General features: G+C 42.2%; 1 protein-coding gene across 1 annotated transcript in view; it reads right to left on the reverse strand.

Annotated features, from left to right (window-relative positions):
* The window catches only part of tmem117 (transmembrane protein 117), a 38,606-nt gene that overhangs the window by 7,274 nt on the left and 14,432 nt on the right, over positions 1–16,900 (reverse strand). Inside the window, exons 3-5 of the mRNA XM_046394838.1 lie at positions 12,715–12,847; positions 3,719–3,818; positions 467–564 (exon numbers count right to left, since the gene is read on the reverse strand). Of these exons, the coding sequence (XP_046250794.1) occupies positions 467–564; positions 3,719–3,818; positions 12,715–12,847 (331 nt within the window). The remainder of the gene's footprint in view (positions 1–466; positions 565–3,718; positions 3,819–12,714; positions 12,848–16,900) is intronic.

Below are 16,900 nucleotides of genomic sequence, written 5' to 3' on the forward strand. Positions count from 1 at the left end.
GGATGAACACCGCTGGGACTACGCACTGGTGTAGTGATACATCTAAACAGGGAACGGTTCTACTTGGCTGTCTAGTAATGGGCATAACAGACATGGTTTGCAGCTCTTGTTAAGCAGTTATTTAAGGGTCACAGCTTGCGGTACGAGAAGTAAAAGGCAGGGCCATAGTTTGCCCTGCGACCTTGCTGTTTCCATTGATTTTCCCTCTGTTCTTCTAATTAAAGGTGCTGACACTGAGTGAGGAAAGATTAACGTGGCTATTGACTGTGTGTAACCCTCCAATGGGCTGGAGAGACCACATATGCATGCACAGATACATATACACACACACACATCTACACAGCTTTGTAGGAATATGTGATACAGCTAGTAAGCTAATAAAGAATGCAATGCTAACATGTTAAAGCAGGCAGAGACACACATGATCGTCACAGACAGTTCAATTCAGTGGAAGAAGACGACATACCAGAAGAGAACAATCCTGTTGTTGCCTTGTTTCCAGAACCTTCTGGCAGCTTTTCCCCAGTCCGGGTAGTGTTGATCCTGGAGCATCATATCTGTCACCTGCAGTAAGATAAGTTCATATAACATTACTTACGGTAATTGCTTACAAAAAATGGTTGTAGATAAAGATAAGAAAGTGTAGCTTAGCATAAAGACTGAAAATAATTTGAATAGCTAGTCTGGCTGTGCTCAAAGCAACCAAATATGCCTATCAGCACCAGTAAAGCTCACAAAATAACAAATTATATCTTGTTTGTCTAATCTGTGAAAAAACTGAAATGCAGAATTGACAAGTTGAGGTTTTACAGGGGGCTGATGCTGGACTACTGGTCAGGTGTAGTAACGTCCTAAATGTCATTTCAAAACATTGTTTTCTGATTGTTTCACTGCGATTACGTTATAAAGCACAAGTAAACAAACCCACACCTCTGCACAACCCTGGAGGAAGTCGCCACATTGCTCTGCAGCTCTTTATACATCCATGACACAAACAGCACAGGAAAGAGACGCAGGCAGTAACCTGGTCGCTACGTTTTCAGTAGTTTTTAGTAGATTATAGTCTGATCTCACACCTTTTGCACTGTTTTTGGCTGTGGAATACAAGCCAACTGCTCAAAGGAACCCAGGATGAGAAGATTAATGCACAGTTAAGGCACATGCAGGGTCATACACGTCACACGTCTAGTGGGTCACAAGTGATGCTGACATTTCATCTGCGCAGAACCAGTTTGATATATTTCTAATACTTTTGGAAATACCTCCAGACATATTTCATAGAAAAGTGGATTACTGGCCTCGGTGAAGGTATGTGCTCCCCGAGTGCCCTTCTAGCTATTTAAGTTGGGTTGTACATGTCATTCCACTATCATCAGCTTGCGATAATTTGTTTCGCAGTCCCGACCTTAGTATCATTAAAAGTATTAAAAATTTTAGTGGTACCACTAGAAATTAAGCTTTTTTTTTTTTTCTTTTTTTTTAACATGGATTCATAGTTGTACCTGACAGGATTTTATTGCCCAAGTTTAAAAATCCTCACTATATTCTTTGTGCGGAGCCACTGCAGAGGCAAGGTCAATTCGTCAATAAAGCGCCTCACTGCAGATACTGTAGCTCGTGTTGGAAGAGAGATTCGAATCAGGCAGTCTATGAGATGTTTCTGGCTTTGCAGCATTGCAAAAACAGATGCTTCCTGTTCGTTCATCTAGTTTAGATACACCGTAAATCTGCTATGCGGAGGGGACACAGAGGTCATCTTCCAAGGGCCTTGTTGAATTAATCGAATGTAAAAAACCTTGTGAGTAATTTCTGGAATCAGCACTTTGCTTTGGCTTAACTTTCCCTCTATCTCTCTCTCACACACAAATCTCAGCCTCGCTGATTCACCTTCTCACTCGCTGCTTCCTCCTGTCTCCTTTCCGAACAGACTTCTTCATTTCCCTTTCCCCTTCACCTCTGTTTCTCACTCCTTACTTGCCTCCCTCCCTCCTCCTTCCACCCTCTCTCTTTCCTCCGCAGTATCTACTATGGAATACTAATGTGACTGGTGAGGGAGCTTGTCAAGTTGTCTCAGCTGTGTGAATGCTGGTGTCAGAGCACCACTCCTCCCACCACAGGTAGTCCACTCCCGATGGAGCTCTCCTCTTCACTTTATGTTGACAAATGAACAGAGGAAGGTTTCTCCTCCAGCGTTCTCTGTCCCTCCCTGTGCATTCATTGTTTCCTCTGACCCCCCTAAGATCAAACTGCACGTTGCTCTAAGGGTTCGATGGCAGATTGAACTGGCTCGCCACGGGGGCTTGAAGTGTGTGCCTTATAACGACTGAGAAGATACACCTGACCTAGAAATCAGAAGAGTGAGTACACCGTGTATTTTCTGTATATTAATATACTTAAACTAAGACCCATGCCAGAGGAATGCGACTGTTGTCTAATTAGATAATTCAGAGGGGAGGAGCCAGCATTATTTGACCCTAAAAGGGCATCTTGAATTTATCCTCTCAGGTTTTCATCAGCATAATTTCACGTTCAAGTCATGAGAGATGGATAGCAGGCATGGGAAAGATTTTCATGTTTATGATAATGCAAACATCATCTCATTAGATAATTCAGTGGCTGCAGAGCTAGTCTTATGAAGGTTAAATTATGTGCATAGACAGTATGGAGCTATATCCATTAAATTTGGGCTTCATTACCTTGAAAAACAGGATCTGACCCATGTGACACATCACAGGAGTACTTTGGACTGAACTTCGATATGTGGTGCAACAATCGCTTGAAGTTCAATAAACAACAAAATCAATGAGGTTGTGGTGGACTGCTGCTGTATATCCAATAGTGTGTAGATTCATGGAGAGTGAAATTTCCCATACAGGGTCATACGCTTGTCCAATAAAGTTGATTCTGATAGAACATGAAGATGCTACAAATTGTAAATTGCGAATGCTTCACACACCTCTTCAACCCAGCAGCAAAGAAGATCTTCACAATCAGCACAGTTTCAACATGGACAGCCAAGATTAGTGTCACCGATTCTGTATCCGACCAGATGTGAAATATGCTCACAATCCCTGCTTCTGTTCTGGAGTTAATATGTTAAATACTGGCCAGTAAAGTGTTTTTTCAGGATATTACACAGCAAACCTCACCTTTAAACTTTTAGATATCAAATGGCATAACTTCCTCATTTTATCCCATTAGATATTTGTGTCAAATTTTGTCATAATAACTGTACAAATTCTTGGGTTATTGCCACGAATCGTGCTTTTTGAGTCCAACTGGACATTTCTTCCAAATTTGAAGAAATTCACTCAAGCAGTTCCTGAGGTATCACATTCACTTGAACAGGCCAGTTGATAAAAATATGAAAATGGTTCACTGTGTTGGTGTAGAATACTAATGTTTAGCAATTCAGTATGCTATCTTTGACATAAGCATTGCGCATTTATCTCAATATAGCTGCTAGTAAATCTGGCTCTTAAATTAAAAGTAGTCTTGTCAACAAGTGCAAATTCTATATGATTTTATAATTCAGTACCCGTTGGTACTGAATGATAAAATCATTCAGATTCAGTTTCTCAGAGGATGAATATGTTCCAAACCATACTGCCAGCAAGATTAATTCAACAATGCAAGATTAAAATTCAAATGCTCAAAATTAAATCTTTCCATTCACAAATGCAAAGTTGCTGAGGATACATAAGAGTTGAAATCTCACCATCCAAGCAGTGACAAAGTCTCCCATCCACGTTCCCACTGCAGCAATCTTCATAAAGCTCTCATTCCTGATGCCCATGTACTCTGTCACCATGTGTGGCCTGCAAGGAATGAAGACCAAGAGTGAAAAGGGACATAATAAATCTAGCATATGTTATAAGGGTTGTAAAGGCAGGCAAAAAAGTAAGAAGCCTCAGTAAGTAAGAGAGTCAGTGCAGGGCAAAAGAGAACATGGTCACTGACTCTAAGTATCATGATGCTAGCTGTCACAGTCAATCAATATCAATCTAATCCTGTGAAAACAATGAGCGATGGCTCAACCTTCCACAAAGCCCTGAGGATTGTAAACAATTTATACCAGCACAATGGAATTTATGCAGTATCACCACTTTCATTTGGTCCTGTAGTGTTTGGCAAATTATCCATTTGTTTGGCAAATTTGTCTCGTGTAGTTGATTTCAAATGAACATCACCATCCCAGTGAGGTCCCTCAACGCACTGGATCAGAGTGAGCTCAGTTAACATTAACTGTAGCAGCACAGACTCAGAACATGGGCCAGGCCATGACACTCTGTTAGAGAAACAATCTCACATGCAATCGTATCTGATAAGAAATGACACGCTTTTTGGGAGTCCTAGTTATTCCTTCATCTCTATACAGTAAGTGAAGATGAGAAGCTTTTGTTCAGCCCTGCAAACCCACCCAACCAACACACACACACACACCCTCTCTCTCTCTCTCTCTCTCTCATACACACACATAGCACATCACTATTTTCTCCAGGTAATAGCACAGGAGGGAGGAAAAGTGGGTCAGTCGCCTCCTATATGGGACTGTGCTGCGAAGAGAGGAGGAGAACAGAGGGGAGCGAGGAGGCCTGTTTGATCTCCTGGCAGCCAGTGTCTTAGACACTGAGTGGAGCAGGTGGGCTCCCACCACCTCCCCCCTCAAGCCCACTCTTGCCCCCCACAGGTCATACTCATGAATATAATAGATGGCGATGGATAGGGCTCTGGCTGTGCTTTCAAGGGGTCGTATTTGAAGTCAATGGCTCCATTCGTCTTTGTTTTCCCCGGTCATTTTCTGGCCGACAGCAAACACCAATAAAAATGTTTTCTATTGCACAGAGGGCTCAGTAAAAATATATGTAATTTCCGTTTCATCTTTTAGCAGATTGTATTTGCCGTTCTATTTGGCGTGCTGTTCGCTTTGCAAATGAATCACCGTCAGACAGGTCTAAACAATTTGTTCAAAAGCAGTGGAGGGTAATCCTTTTAAGCTTTTAGCTAACGTGGCAGCTTTAATAGGTGTTCATTTTTAATTAATGTTAATTGCTCGTACCTTCTTCCACATCATGCATGAGTCCAGATCTGAAAGGTAGAATAAATGCTCATAGGCAATTGAGTACAATGAGTAATTGTGGCAAGCCAGTTACCCAGAAAGCCTGCTGTTTTCAACTACCTGTTCATTGCAATTGTGTGAGAAGAGCCCTTCTGTGGAAAGAAACATTATAAATCATATGTCATCAATGCAGCAAGCATTTAACGAATCTGACAGGATTTTATTGACGAAAGCGTGCAGTACCGCTGGTGACGTATTGCCTTGCACAACGCCGCAAATAAAATAGCCTTGATTGGAATGGCGATTTATATCTACATTAAGTCAGTTAGACATTCAGTGGTTTGGCACTGCTCCAGTTACCAAGGAGATCCCGTTGGGAGTCATTTACCCGCAGCAAAAATCTGATCGATACTTCTGGAAATACTGTCTGGCACCACATGCTAGGCTTTAAATCTAAAAATCCTAGCCTGCCGCCAACCCCTGCCCTTCTCACATATTTAATTGAGCAAATGTTACCCCTGTGCTGCAAGAGAGGCCTTTTTTTTTTGCAGAGCACCTATGATGAGTTTAGGGACTCTTTGCACTGCATGATCAGAGGCAGAACTCTCTGACTTATTCATGCTGACTGAAAATTTAATGGCCTTTAGAGCCGGATGACCTAATGAGAGAATTCAGTGTAGTGGAACATCAGTACAGTAGCACCATGAATAATCAACCCCAAAATGGCTCCCATGGCTTAATCGCAGAGCCAGTGGCAGCGTTGGTGCCAGCACGACCAGCTCAGCCAGCTTTGACCCTCTGTGGAACGTTATCAGGTTTCCCACACTTGTTCAGACATAATATTCAAGGACATTTCAATGCCTTTCAAAGCCATGCAAGAAATTATAATTTTGTGCTAAAGATGGTACAGGGTTATACATTTAAGAGTTTGAAAGTTACCCCTGTTTGACATTAACTGCTGAAAAAGGTCATTTTACCCATTGCAGTCAAGTGGTCATAAATCGTCGTAAATCGTTGCTTTTTTTTGTGTTGATGCTCATCTTTCGGTGATGCTTTTGAAATTCCTCGGATAAAAGCTGCAGTTGATACTATAATATCTTTTTTCACTATGTTTTATTTCAAAAAAGTTTGAATTTCTGATGGATTTTCTCTTCTGTTCAGCTATCACTGCTCAGTGTACCATCAATATTCACTCCAGTCAAACTGTTGCTTGTTTCAACAACAAAATGAATCACTTACTGTGCATCAAAGTGGTTCTTTATTGTAGTGTTGACGAAAGCGTGCAATATTTTTTTTTTTTTTTTTTTTTACAAAGGATGAATAAAACAGCTATTTAACTTCCTGTCAACACACTTATCAAGTGACTGACTAATTGTTCAAACTCTAATTCAAATCTAATTTGGCTGAAGGTGAAACCAGCAAATGTTTGTCATTTTTACTTTATAAGAAGTGATTATTATCAAAAGAAAAATTCAGGTCTCAGGTAAAGCACAGGGTTCTCTGCATTGAACTCTTGATGGTTTGATTTGATTATTTTATGTGGTTTAGAATACATTTTCATATTATGATATAAAAAAACATTCTTAAAAAATGGGGATATTAATATTACCCATATTACCCAGTGCTGTTGTAAAATGTTAGATGTTATAATGTGAAAATACTCACATTGTGCCTTTAAATGCAAGTACATGAAACCATGCTGTGTCACCATGAAACAGGACTCAAAGTAATGAAGTGTAACTGTGGAAAGTGGAACTTTTAAATACATCTAAACATATAAAAGCCCACTGCATACTGTCAGAAACTGTTTTGCAATGTCCTACTTCACTATAAATCATCAATTCACAGAAATAACTTTATGGTTTTATTTTATTTTTATCAAAGTCCTAACGCAAGGATTTTCAAGGCCCGCAGGAGCACCGATAATTAAGGTTATAAAACAGCATGCTGAGAGAACTGTCACTACTCTGAGCATCACATACCCACATTCCCATTAATTTTTTCACTGTCCGCTTGGACGTATTTGCCTGTATGCTGTGTTTTATAAACTTGTTTTCTCTGTCAGACCACCAGTGATTTAGTGACCGTGGCAACTGAGCGACCTATTCTGCCCTGTTAAGGCCGGACTCATTCTGAGCATTAAATTGCGACCTTGGCTGGATGCACATTGAAATGCATTGGCTGTCTTCTCACTGTGCACTACAGTACCTAACACCGTATTTACAGTATAAAACACTGAGCAGCAGCAGTTACTGGGGAGCATAAAGCTGTCAATACACACTCTTGTCACTATCACTATACCATCTCCCAAGGCAACTTAAAACTTCAATCTCAATTCATCACTCGGCACAGAATCTGCCCACGCATTGTATTAAACTGGCTGGAGATTGAGCCCTTTTAGTCCTTATCATTGCCTTGGCTCAGGACTAGAGGCGAATACCATCACCACCACCAGGCAATATTCCGGTCAGCACAGTATCAGGCCTTCCATTCCCCCTATCAGCTTTCCATTAGCAAAGAATTCAGGTGCCTTAACATTGAGAGCGTTTACATCTACACTGGCATCCCGAACAAGTCCTTCAACTTAAAGGACAAAAGACATGGTTTAGAATGTACTTTGAAAATAAATTTTCTTTATGATAAGACAACGTTATGGTCACGATTTTGTTATTTGGTTGGGGTCAATATTACTACTTAGTGAAGGTTAGTGGACCCTCATGGTCATGATCACAATAATAACCCCTTGATTAAGGTTAGGGAACAGTTGTGGTTAAAGAACAACCTTCAGGGGAAATGGGTGGACAAGCAAGTTTGTTTTTCTTGACCCGTCTGTGGACCCTGAACTGCTACTTCTGCGGACTTCTCTGAACAGTAGTAATGTCAACTGACTTCTTCCTTTGCTACAGGACAAGAGACATAATTGCATTTACCTTTTTAAGTCTTCAGATCACGTTCTGGTCATTTAAACACCATATTCTAGTTTCAGGAACCTGAATATGCCAGCTGGAGAACTCTAATCAGTAAGATGCAAGAGAGAGAGTGTGGAGTTTGTTTTCAGCCTGTTTTCAGTGATGTGGAATGTGTCGGTTTTTCAGAAAACCCAACAACAAAGAAACTGGAAAGAAAACTAATTGCTCCTAAAACATAAAAATGTTAGACTGTGTAGACTTTCTTTCTTGGTTGCTTGAATTAAATAACCTCTGCACTGCGTGTGGTATTTAGAAATGTCACAACATGCTTTATGACTTGATTTTTATTGAAAACTTGGCCACAGAGGAGCAATCAGTTAATGCAACAAGGGAATACGACGTTGAAAATGTTAAGCTTTCTAAAAGCAGAACTGAACTATTATCAGATATTCACTCACAGGGTGAAAGTGTTGCTGCATGACACAAACACACACCATCCATCTGTCCTGCTATAATATCCCCCCGCACGTTCCATCTACGCATACACACACTCGTATATAATATAGTACATGTATTATGCATTCCTAGTAGACACACACCACCGCCAAGGTTATGATGTTTATTATTTACAGCTGTGTTGTTTTTCTTTATGTGACAGTGACGTATGTGGAGGATTGTAGCCTCCACTGACGCTCCTCCCCTCGGAACCATATAATCAGGAAGGAAACAGCTCACAGCTTGTCCCAAAGATATTCTGAGAGAAGCGAAAATGACCTGGGAGGGAAAAGCTTTACACTAACTAAACACTTTTTAAATGCATAATGAGTCATTTCTGAGATATCAACGTAACGTCCATGTGTAGGAGTGTGAAAGACGGCGGGAGATATCCTTAAAAAGTAGGTGCGGAGTGTGTGGAGTGTGAGGAAGGCGGAGGAAGGCGGAGCGCGGAAAGCAAGCTGGATCAATTAATCTAAATTACAAGAAATTTACTGCAATTTACAGACACAACATGTTTCTCTGTAAAGTCTTAAAAGTAAAAATGCTATAAGACTGAGAAGAAAATCATCCATTTAAACACAGAAATATTGTTTACTGCTGCAAATAATGATTATTTTTATCACACATTAATATGGTTGCTATTTTTATTCTTTTTTAGGGCCAAATTTATACTATATGATCAAAAGTTATTGCTTTTATTATTGAATTTAGATGTGGTATGGGGAACTGGAACAGAGACTGCGAGCCAGCATCAACATCAGCGTCTGACCTCACAAATGCTCTACTGCATGAATGGGCCAAAATTCCCACACTGATGAAAGAAGAAAAACACCAATGTGTTCATCTGAAACAGAGACAAGCTGCTAAAAAAATGTCAGCAAAATTTAAAGGCCAAATCATAGAACCCACTGTTGGCCATATGTTGCTGCATGCTGGCAGCTGCAATCCCATGTGGAACTGCATGCAACAGGACGCATCTACATACCACAACATGCTATTCATTCAGCCTTTTAAATCCACTTGTCCATGGTATTACCCCAGCTTAGTGCCAGACAAGCAAACACACGGACGAGGGAGACTAGTGTGCACGTAGCACAAAGGATCATGGTACACAAAGACAAATACCGTCACATGATGGGGTCTAATCCCACTCAGGGTATCGCTGTAGTGAAATGCCACAGCCATCCCTCCCTGCTACTCATCAAAGAGATCCACCAGCTGCAGCCATCCCCACTTTCCCTTGCTCCATTCTTCCATGGCTGAGCTTCTACTACTCCCCCACCCTGACATCCATCTATTCTCTTACTGTGCAACAAACTGAAGAAGTATAGAAGTCTTTTACAGCTTTACTTTCCCATTCCAGCTCTGTTATTTGATGTCCACACACTCCCTCCCTCTCTCCTTCCCCCCACCTTCACATACTTTACCTCCCGGTTTCTCTAAATTAGTCATGATTAATGTGTATGGCACGCATTGGGCCATCTTAATTAAATAACACCATCTAATTAGGGGCTGATTTTGGCTGGTAATGGCGCTGCAAGATGGTGGGAAGGGGATTGTGCTGTGTGACAGAACATTCATGAAGTCCATCAAACTCCCTGGGCGGTCACACTCCCCTGGTTTCACATAAACAACCCCCTCCTAATCTGACAGTTACATTAAAATGCAAATAGCCCAGATGTGAGGGTTTGGTAACAAGTGTGGATTACAGCTCCCAGGGACAGGACAGGCTTTTTTCCCTCCTCCTGATGAGTCGGGTAACAGGTTGATAGCTGTTGACCTGGAAGTGGCTGTTTAAATATTGGCCATCACACTGTTGGACATGTGTAAGATTACACAGTCTGGAAATCTCTTTGAGGTGAGAGATACTGGCTTTGATGAATCTGTTTTACATGACTAATCATCGCACTTGTCATCCAAAAAGATGTACAATCTCTTATCAGTGATTGTTTACTGTACCGATGGTGCAGTTCATCTTCTTCCCTTGTGGATGTATCACTAGTTTTAATTAAATCAAGCTCAAGACTGACTGAAAGGTCAAAGAAAATTAAAGCATATTAATGAGCGAAGGGCACAAGCAGCACGCAGCATCAGGTCAGGGAGACAGCAGGGTGACAGACGCCAACCCTCCCCCAGTTCTCCTTCCTCGCCATACACTCTCTCTCTTGCCCACACACAAATAAATGTCCCAGCTAACTTGAGCGAGGTGCGAGACGTGAACAATATGTGGTTGGTGTGTGTGGGACACCCTGACTTCGCTACCAGAAGACCCCTGCAGTGCACCATCATGGCTAGATGTCAAAAGCCAGCAAAGCAGTGCCAAAATACCTACCCTTTAAAAACCCTTGGCAGTAATACCTCACGGTGGCTTGTTCTTTCAGTATAAATGAAAAGGAAAAACACCATTCATTCCCACAGAGGGGCAGCTGCAGCCACAAAGGGATATTTCACTTTTCCTTTGTGCTGTGGCAAAAGAGAAAACTACAACAGCTTCTCTGCGGGGTGAGGCAATGGCTGGAGAAGTGAGGGGAGTTGGGGGGACGGAGATGCAAACAGGGGTTGGACATAGATCAAAAGACCCAAGTTTTACTGCATCATCAGGGCTGGAGCAGCCCCCCCCCAACCCCTGCCCACCCCAGCCTCCATCACCTTTTTGCTCACTCTGCTGCATTCATGCTATCGCAGCCCCAGAGTCGGTCTTCTGAGGGGCATCCTGGCAGAGTGTGAACATTGTTCTTACATGTCAGTCTTGAACAGAGATGCGAACACTAATGGTTTTTGGCAGGGCCCGGGTCCTCGGTGGACACGCTGCCAGAGCAGAAGGAAAGCAAACGGGAGAGAGGCATAGGAGGGAGTGGGGGAGGTCGGAACGAGTGCAGAAGAAGACCAGGTGACTTGGCAGCGGTGGGTCCACTCGCTTTACAACAGCACCATCTGTCTTTGTGAGCAGAGCTTTACAACGCTGAATAACTGACACTGCTGCTAAACGCACATCCAAAGAAAGAGCGTTTCAGTGTTGTGTCAGCCAGTTTAATTGTTTAATAGGCTGTTACGGTTGCCACTTTTTACAGCGGACAACTGATGCGGCTAATATGAGCAGTGAATGTGTGACTTGCACATGTTAGATGGATATAAATTGTATACTACGTCTCTCAAAATGTCTGAGTGACTCATTATTTTTCCGTGCATATTATCTGAATGTCATCTAGTGAAGCAATCCTGACAGCTCAAACACACGCTGACGAGACTAAAAAGAGCACCCTTTTCTCGACATTTCAAGGCTGAAATGAGAGGCAGTAAAAAGGAATCCTTTCTGTGACAGATGCACTCTGGTGCCAGTGCTAATGTAACTTTTCCCTGAGCAAGCAACATTCATCGTCTCGGCGGACCTGCCCCTCTCTGCTCAGTCGTTCGCTTCCTTTTTCTTCGGCCAACCAGAGAGAGCGGACAAGATGGATGCCGATGTCACCACGCTGGCCGAAGTGACAGATGGGCTGATTATACAAACTCATCCCTCTGGCAAAATGAAAACACAACACCATACCTTCTAGCTAATAGCCTTCATCTGCCTGCATATTATGGATAGTTGATGCTTGTTGTTAATATGGAGAAACAGCGGTATGGACAGATCCCATTACGGCTTTGGCCTCCCTCTTGACAGCTTGTACCTGAATAGACACCTGCCATGCTGTGTTTTTACAGCCCAAACAAACAAAATGGTAAATCACCTCGCGGCGACCTCGTGTCTCGCTGGCTGGCTTCAAGGGCATGTTTTCCTTCCTTCAGACGGACACATTGCAAATGCATAAACGGATTCCTGTCACTGGCTTGATGTGTGGGTGTCAAGCTCTGCTGTGCGCAGTGGATTCTCAGCAGGTATGCTGAAGCAACGGGAGCAAAAACCAAGACACAAACCAAGTGAAACGTGGCAAAAACATCTTCGTTTTTGGCCAGCAAGGTGTCAAAAAAAAATAAGTCAAGATCATGGGAGAATAAGTGAGGGTGCTGAAGGTGATCTTTCAGGATTAACCACCTTCCCCTTGCCTGAGCCTACCTGTGATTTAAAGTCTGGGCTGATTAATCAGACTGGCATCGAGTCCCTGTTCAGGCGAGACGTTTAGATCAATCACGCCAGCCAAAGGGGAGCGTACGGTGGCTCTAACAAATGGGAAGCAGAGAATGAGTGGAGAAAGGAAAGTGAAAGAGAGACAGACAGAGAGAGAGAGAGAGAGAGATTGAATGGCTTACTTCATGCTCCCAGCCATCAGCAGGAAAAGGTTGTAGATGTGTGAGAAGATGAAGAGGAAGAGGATGGTGCTGAAGAACATGGTCATCCAGGAGCCATGATCCTCGCGAAACATTTTCAGGCGCAGGTATCGACCTAAAGGGAGCACGACAAGGACACTGGTGTCAGTGGCAGTTCAAACGGCATGTCAAGCTGCTGCCATGTTTGGCCTCGGAAAGGGAGATGAAAGTAAATAAATTAAGCACACAGATCAATAATGTCCTACTCTGTCAGACACCTGCCCTTTAGGCATTTAAATTAAGATTAAAGACCGCACTGAGGTGTCACTCGCAGATCCATGAAGTAATTATCTTTTCCTGACCAATTTCAACAGTCACCATTTCATCATTAATCCCAACAGAAAACATTTTACACAGACATCATTTCACACATCTGTTGGAAATGCTGTCAGCAGATTTACGCTCACTTTTGTTTCATTATGCCAGTTCTGCATTAGTGAAATTATTCCAACATTTGTGACCTGTTGTTTTTTTTATTCAGTCCTGACTTAAAATTAAAATATGGAGAAATATCTCTCTGGCACAGCATGACATTGGATTCACATACGCAACATTCTGCACAATCACATTTGGTTGTCCTCTGGTGTCAGCGGAGGCTCGGCAGAACTCATGAAAACAACACAGCTTATTATACAACTGTCGGCTTGCTGTTGTGCCTTAAAAAGACTACAGTTATGGTTTACTATAAATACTGCTTGTAATGACACACAGAAAAATATTTATACCTTTAATTAAGGGCTCACATTTCTCTGGTGAGGGTGTGACTTAACGAGCATTAAAGAACTACAGCATAAATTAGTGACAAAATGTGATGCAATTAGGTGTGCATGATGTAACTGCACCACTGCTGTCACAGTCCCTGATCTAACTCTCACACTGCCTGTGGAACACATGCACAGACATTGTGGATGTCTGTTAGTACCAGCATCATGCAGACCTGGGTCAAACAGGATTTGCAAATTAAATAGATAAAATTAAATTAAAATGGTTACTCCCGAGAAAGGCACTTTCATAAAGTTGGAGAACTCACGACTGCCTGGTTTTAATATTTTCTTACACTTTTCTGGGCATCAACGATTCTGGAGAAAGACAGTCGTCAGCTTCAGCAAAAAACTTGATCGAGAGATCACAAGTGTGAACAGTCCTCATTCTATGAGCCTCAACCGGGTTAATCAATTGACTGCTTCTCTGAGTAAGCTTGGCATTATGTGTCCTTTTCCCCTATGATACACACTGCTTTCTCTCTCTCTCTCTCTCTCTCACACACACACACACACACACACATCAAGGCTTTCCGTGTGCTTGGGCCCTGCAAGCTGTGATCCAGTGCCAGAAGCAGCCATCTTCCCAAGAACAGGTCTTTGTTTTTCTCTCCTCCAGCTCAGTCAGCATCCCTTTGAGTTACAGCTCCTCTGAGAACTCATTGTGTTCATGTTCACACACACACACACACACACAGAGCAGAAAGACAGCAAAGCAGAATGCTCCATTTATTTTCCCATTACAGCCTGGCTGGTTTATTCTCCAATAGTTTTACATGCTGTTCAATCTCAGCTTGCCCACTTCTAGTTTTTCCTCTGCGCACATAAAAACAAAGCTGCTGAGATTCCTATGGAGATGAAGATCTCTGTTGACTTAAAGTGCAGTTATAATGAATGAACCTCCCATTGCAGGTTCAAATACATCATGCAGAAAATGCTTTTCAACAACAGAGCTGCCATGTTGGTTTAAACTATGATTATGTTCAGAAGAAAATATACTGTGAACTTTACATCAGAGAAAACAAACTTGAATATCCCCTTAATATCAACAATAAACCTTAACATTCTTTCGAGGTTTTGTTGAAAAAGCAAAGCGGCTTTGTGTGAGGCCACACCATACGTCTTGCTCTGTGGTATTTCAGGGCTCATCACTGATGCATAATTGAATTGGCTTGCATGGGTGAACTTAATTGCCTCCAGTGCCAATGAGCCCTGGCTTAGATGTAGGAGCACAGTGTGTATCGGCAGATCTGACTTTTAAAGCAGGAACGCCACGCCAGCGAACACGGTCGCCCCTCTTGCAGCCTATACGTGCAGGATTTAACTAGGGGGTGATTCAAGACTATTCAGCCAAGCTGTTTGAGTCACTGCACCTCCCGACTGTAGAGAACCCCAATCAGGAGTGATTCATGAGCACTGTCTACTGCGAGGCTCAGCAGGGAACAAAAACAACACACACGGACAAGACAGCCATGCACACACACACACACACACAAGTATGAGACAAAAACACAGAGGGAAGAGAGTGAGACGCTTGATGTGTCTCCTTACTTTCACTTTCTCACTGCAAACGTGGATCTGCTCAGAAGGCCCAAGCTGGTGTTTAACTCTAAAGAACGCAATTTTAATTTGCCTTGTTAGAAGTTCTTTTCTGTTAGAAGTTCAGTTTGGGGTGAGATCATATCACCATACCACCTCACCTCTCCTCAAGTTGCTTCCAAATGAAAATCAAACATATAGCTGTGTCTCCATCTACTGGTAATAAACAGAGCAACATCAGAGACAAAAGTATTCGGACAGGGGCTGTTTTCAGGGGTTGGGCTCGGCCCCTCACTTCCACTGAAGGGAAATCTTAATGCTTCAGCATACCAAGACATTTTGGACGATGCTATGTTTCCAACTTTGTGGCAACAGTTTGGGGAAGGCCCTTTTCTATTCCAGCATGACTGTGTCCCATTGCACAAAGCAAAGCTCCATAAAGACACGGTTGGATGAGTTTGGTGTGGAAGAACTTGACTGGCCCACACAGAGCTCTGACCTCAACCCCATCCAACACCTTTGGGATGAACTGAAATGGAGATTGTGCCAGGCCTTTTCATTCAGCATCATCATCATCATAATAGTAATGACTTTACTTTATATAGCACCTTTTAAGAACCGGGTTCTCAAGGTGCTTAACAACCAGTTAAAAGCAAAACCTCTAAATCAGGCACAACAGATCAGTACCTGATCTCACAAATCCTCTAGTGCATAAATGGGCAAAAATTCCCACAGAAACAATCCAGAATATTGTGGAAACCCTTCCCAGAAGAGTGGAAGCTGTTACATCCTTTATATCCAGGCCCCCATCTGTGTTATTGGGGTACCTCTAACCTCTATCAAATTATCTTGAATGCCACATCTGTGTCAACTCATTTGTCAGGATTATGTGTTTAGAAAACAAATCAATTTGTGGGCATCATCTCTGGGGTTTGAGTGGCTTTTATACACTGAGTTACAAGTTAACACAGTTAACGCATCCTAATACAACAATCCTGCAATACACCCTAAACTTCATGAATGATGGTTAATTTTTGTTAGTTTCTGTTTTAGAGGTTACTTTGGACGATGTATATTACGCTAAGTGTTTCTATTACCTACAACGTGGATTCCAAAAAAATTGTTATGATGGGAGAAACATACGTAAAATAAAACGTGATAGCATATCTAAATTGTTTAGATACCCACTCAGTCCATATCGTCTCAGCCAATCATGGGACTCAAACTGTTGACATTTTGTTTATCTGTCCTTTTCTCGATCTGACAATGAGATAACATACAATCGGGAAATGCGCACGTAATATAGTCAGTCAGGTTTATTGTAGCAATCCACTCACAGTACATACAAAGGCTTGGAGCCAGAAACACAAACATGACAAAACAAACTAGCAGAGACCGTCAGTTCAACACGTGCACTGGCGCACATGGGCAAGCAATTATGTAGCTCAGATGTTTTCACAGTGGGTTTGTTTAATCCTCCGTTTACAGTATTACACACACACACACACACACACACACACACACACACGTGCACACACAGGTAAGGCAGCACACCGACAGCACCTGACCGATGAGAAGCACACAGCTGGTGGAGGAGGAGTGGATGCGACCTGAGATGTGATCACCGTCTCCATTCATCATGACTCTGCTCTTCAACAGCAACAAGTCTGACATGGCTGAAGGAGGCAAGTAAAATCTGAATCTCTTTTTCTTTAACCTCAACTGCTACCTTAGACATTACAGTATGTCAATATTTCTTAAACATTCAACTCATTTTCTAACATTACTATTTATGGTGTCATCCTGCGATTAAAAAAAAAAAATCCTGT

This window comes from Scatophagus argus, chromosome 7 (assembly GCF_020382885.2).
Source record: "Scatophagus argus isolate fScaArg1 chromosome 7, fScaArg1.pri, whole genome shotgun sequence".
Classification (NCBI taxonomy): Eukaryota; Metazoa; Chordata; class Actinopteri; family Scatophagidae; genus Scatophagus; species Scatophagus argus.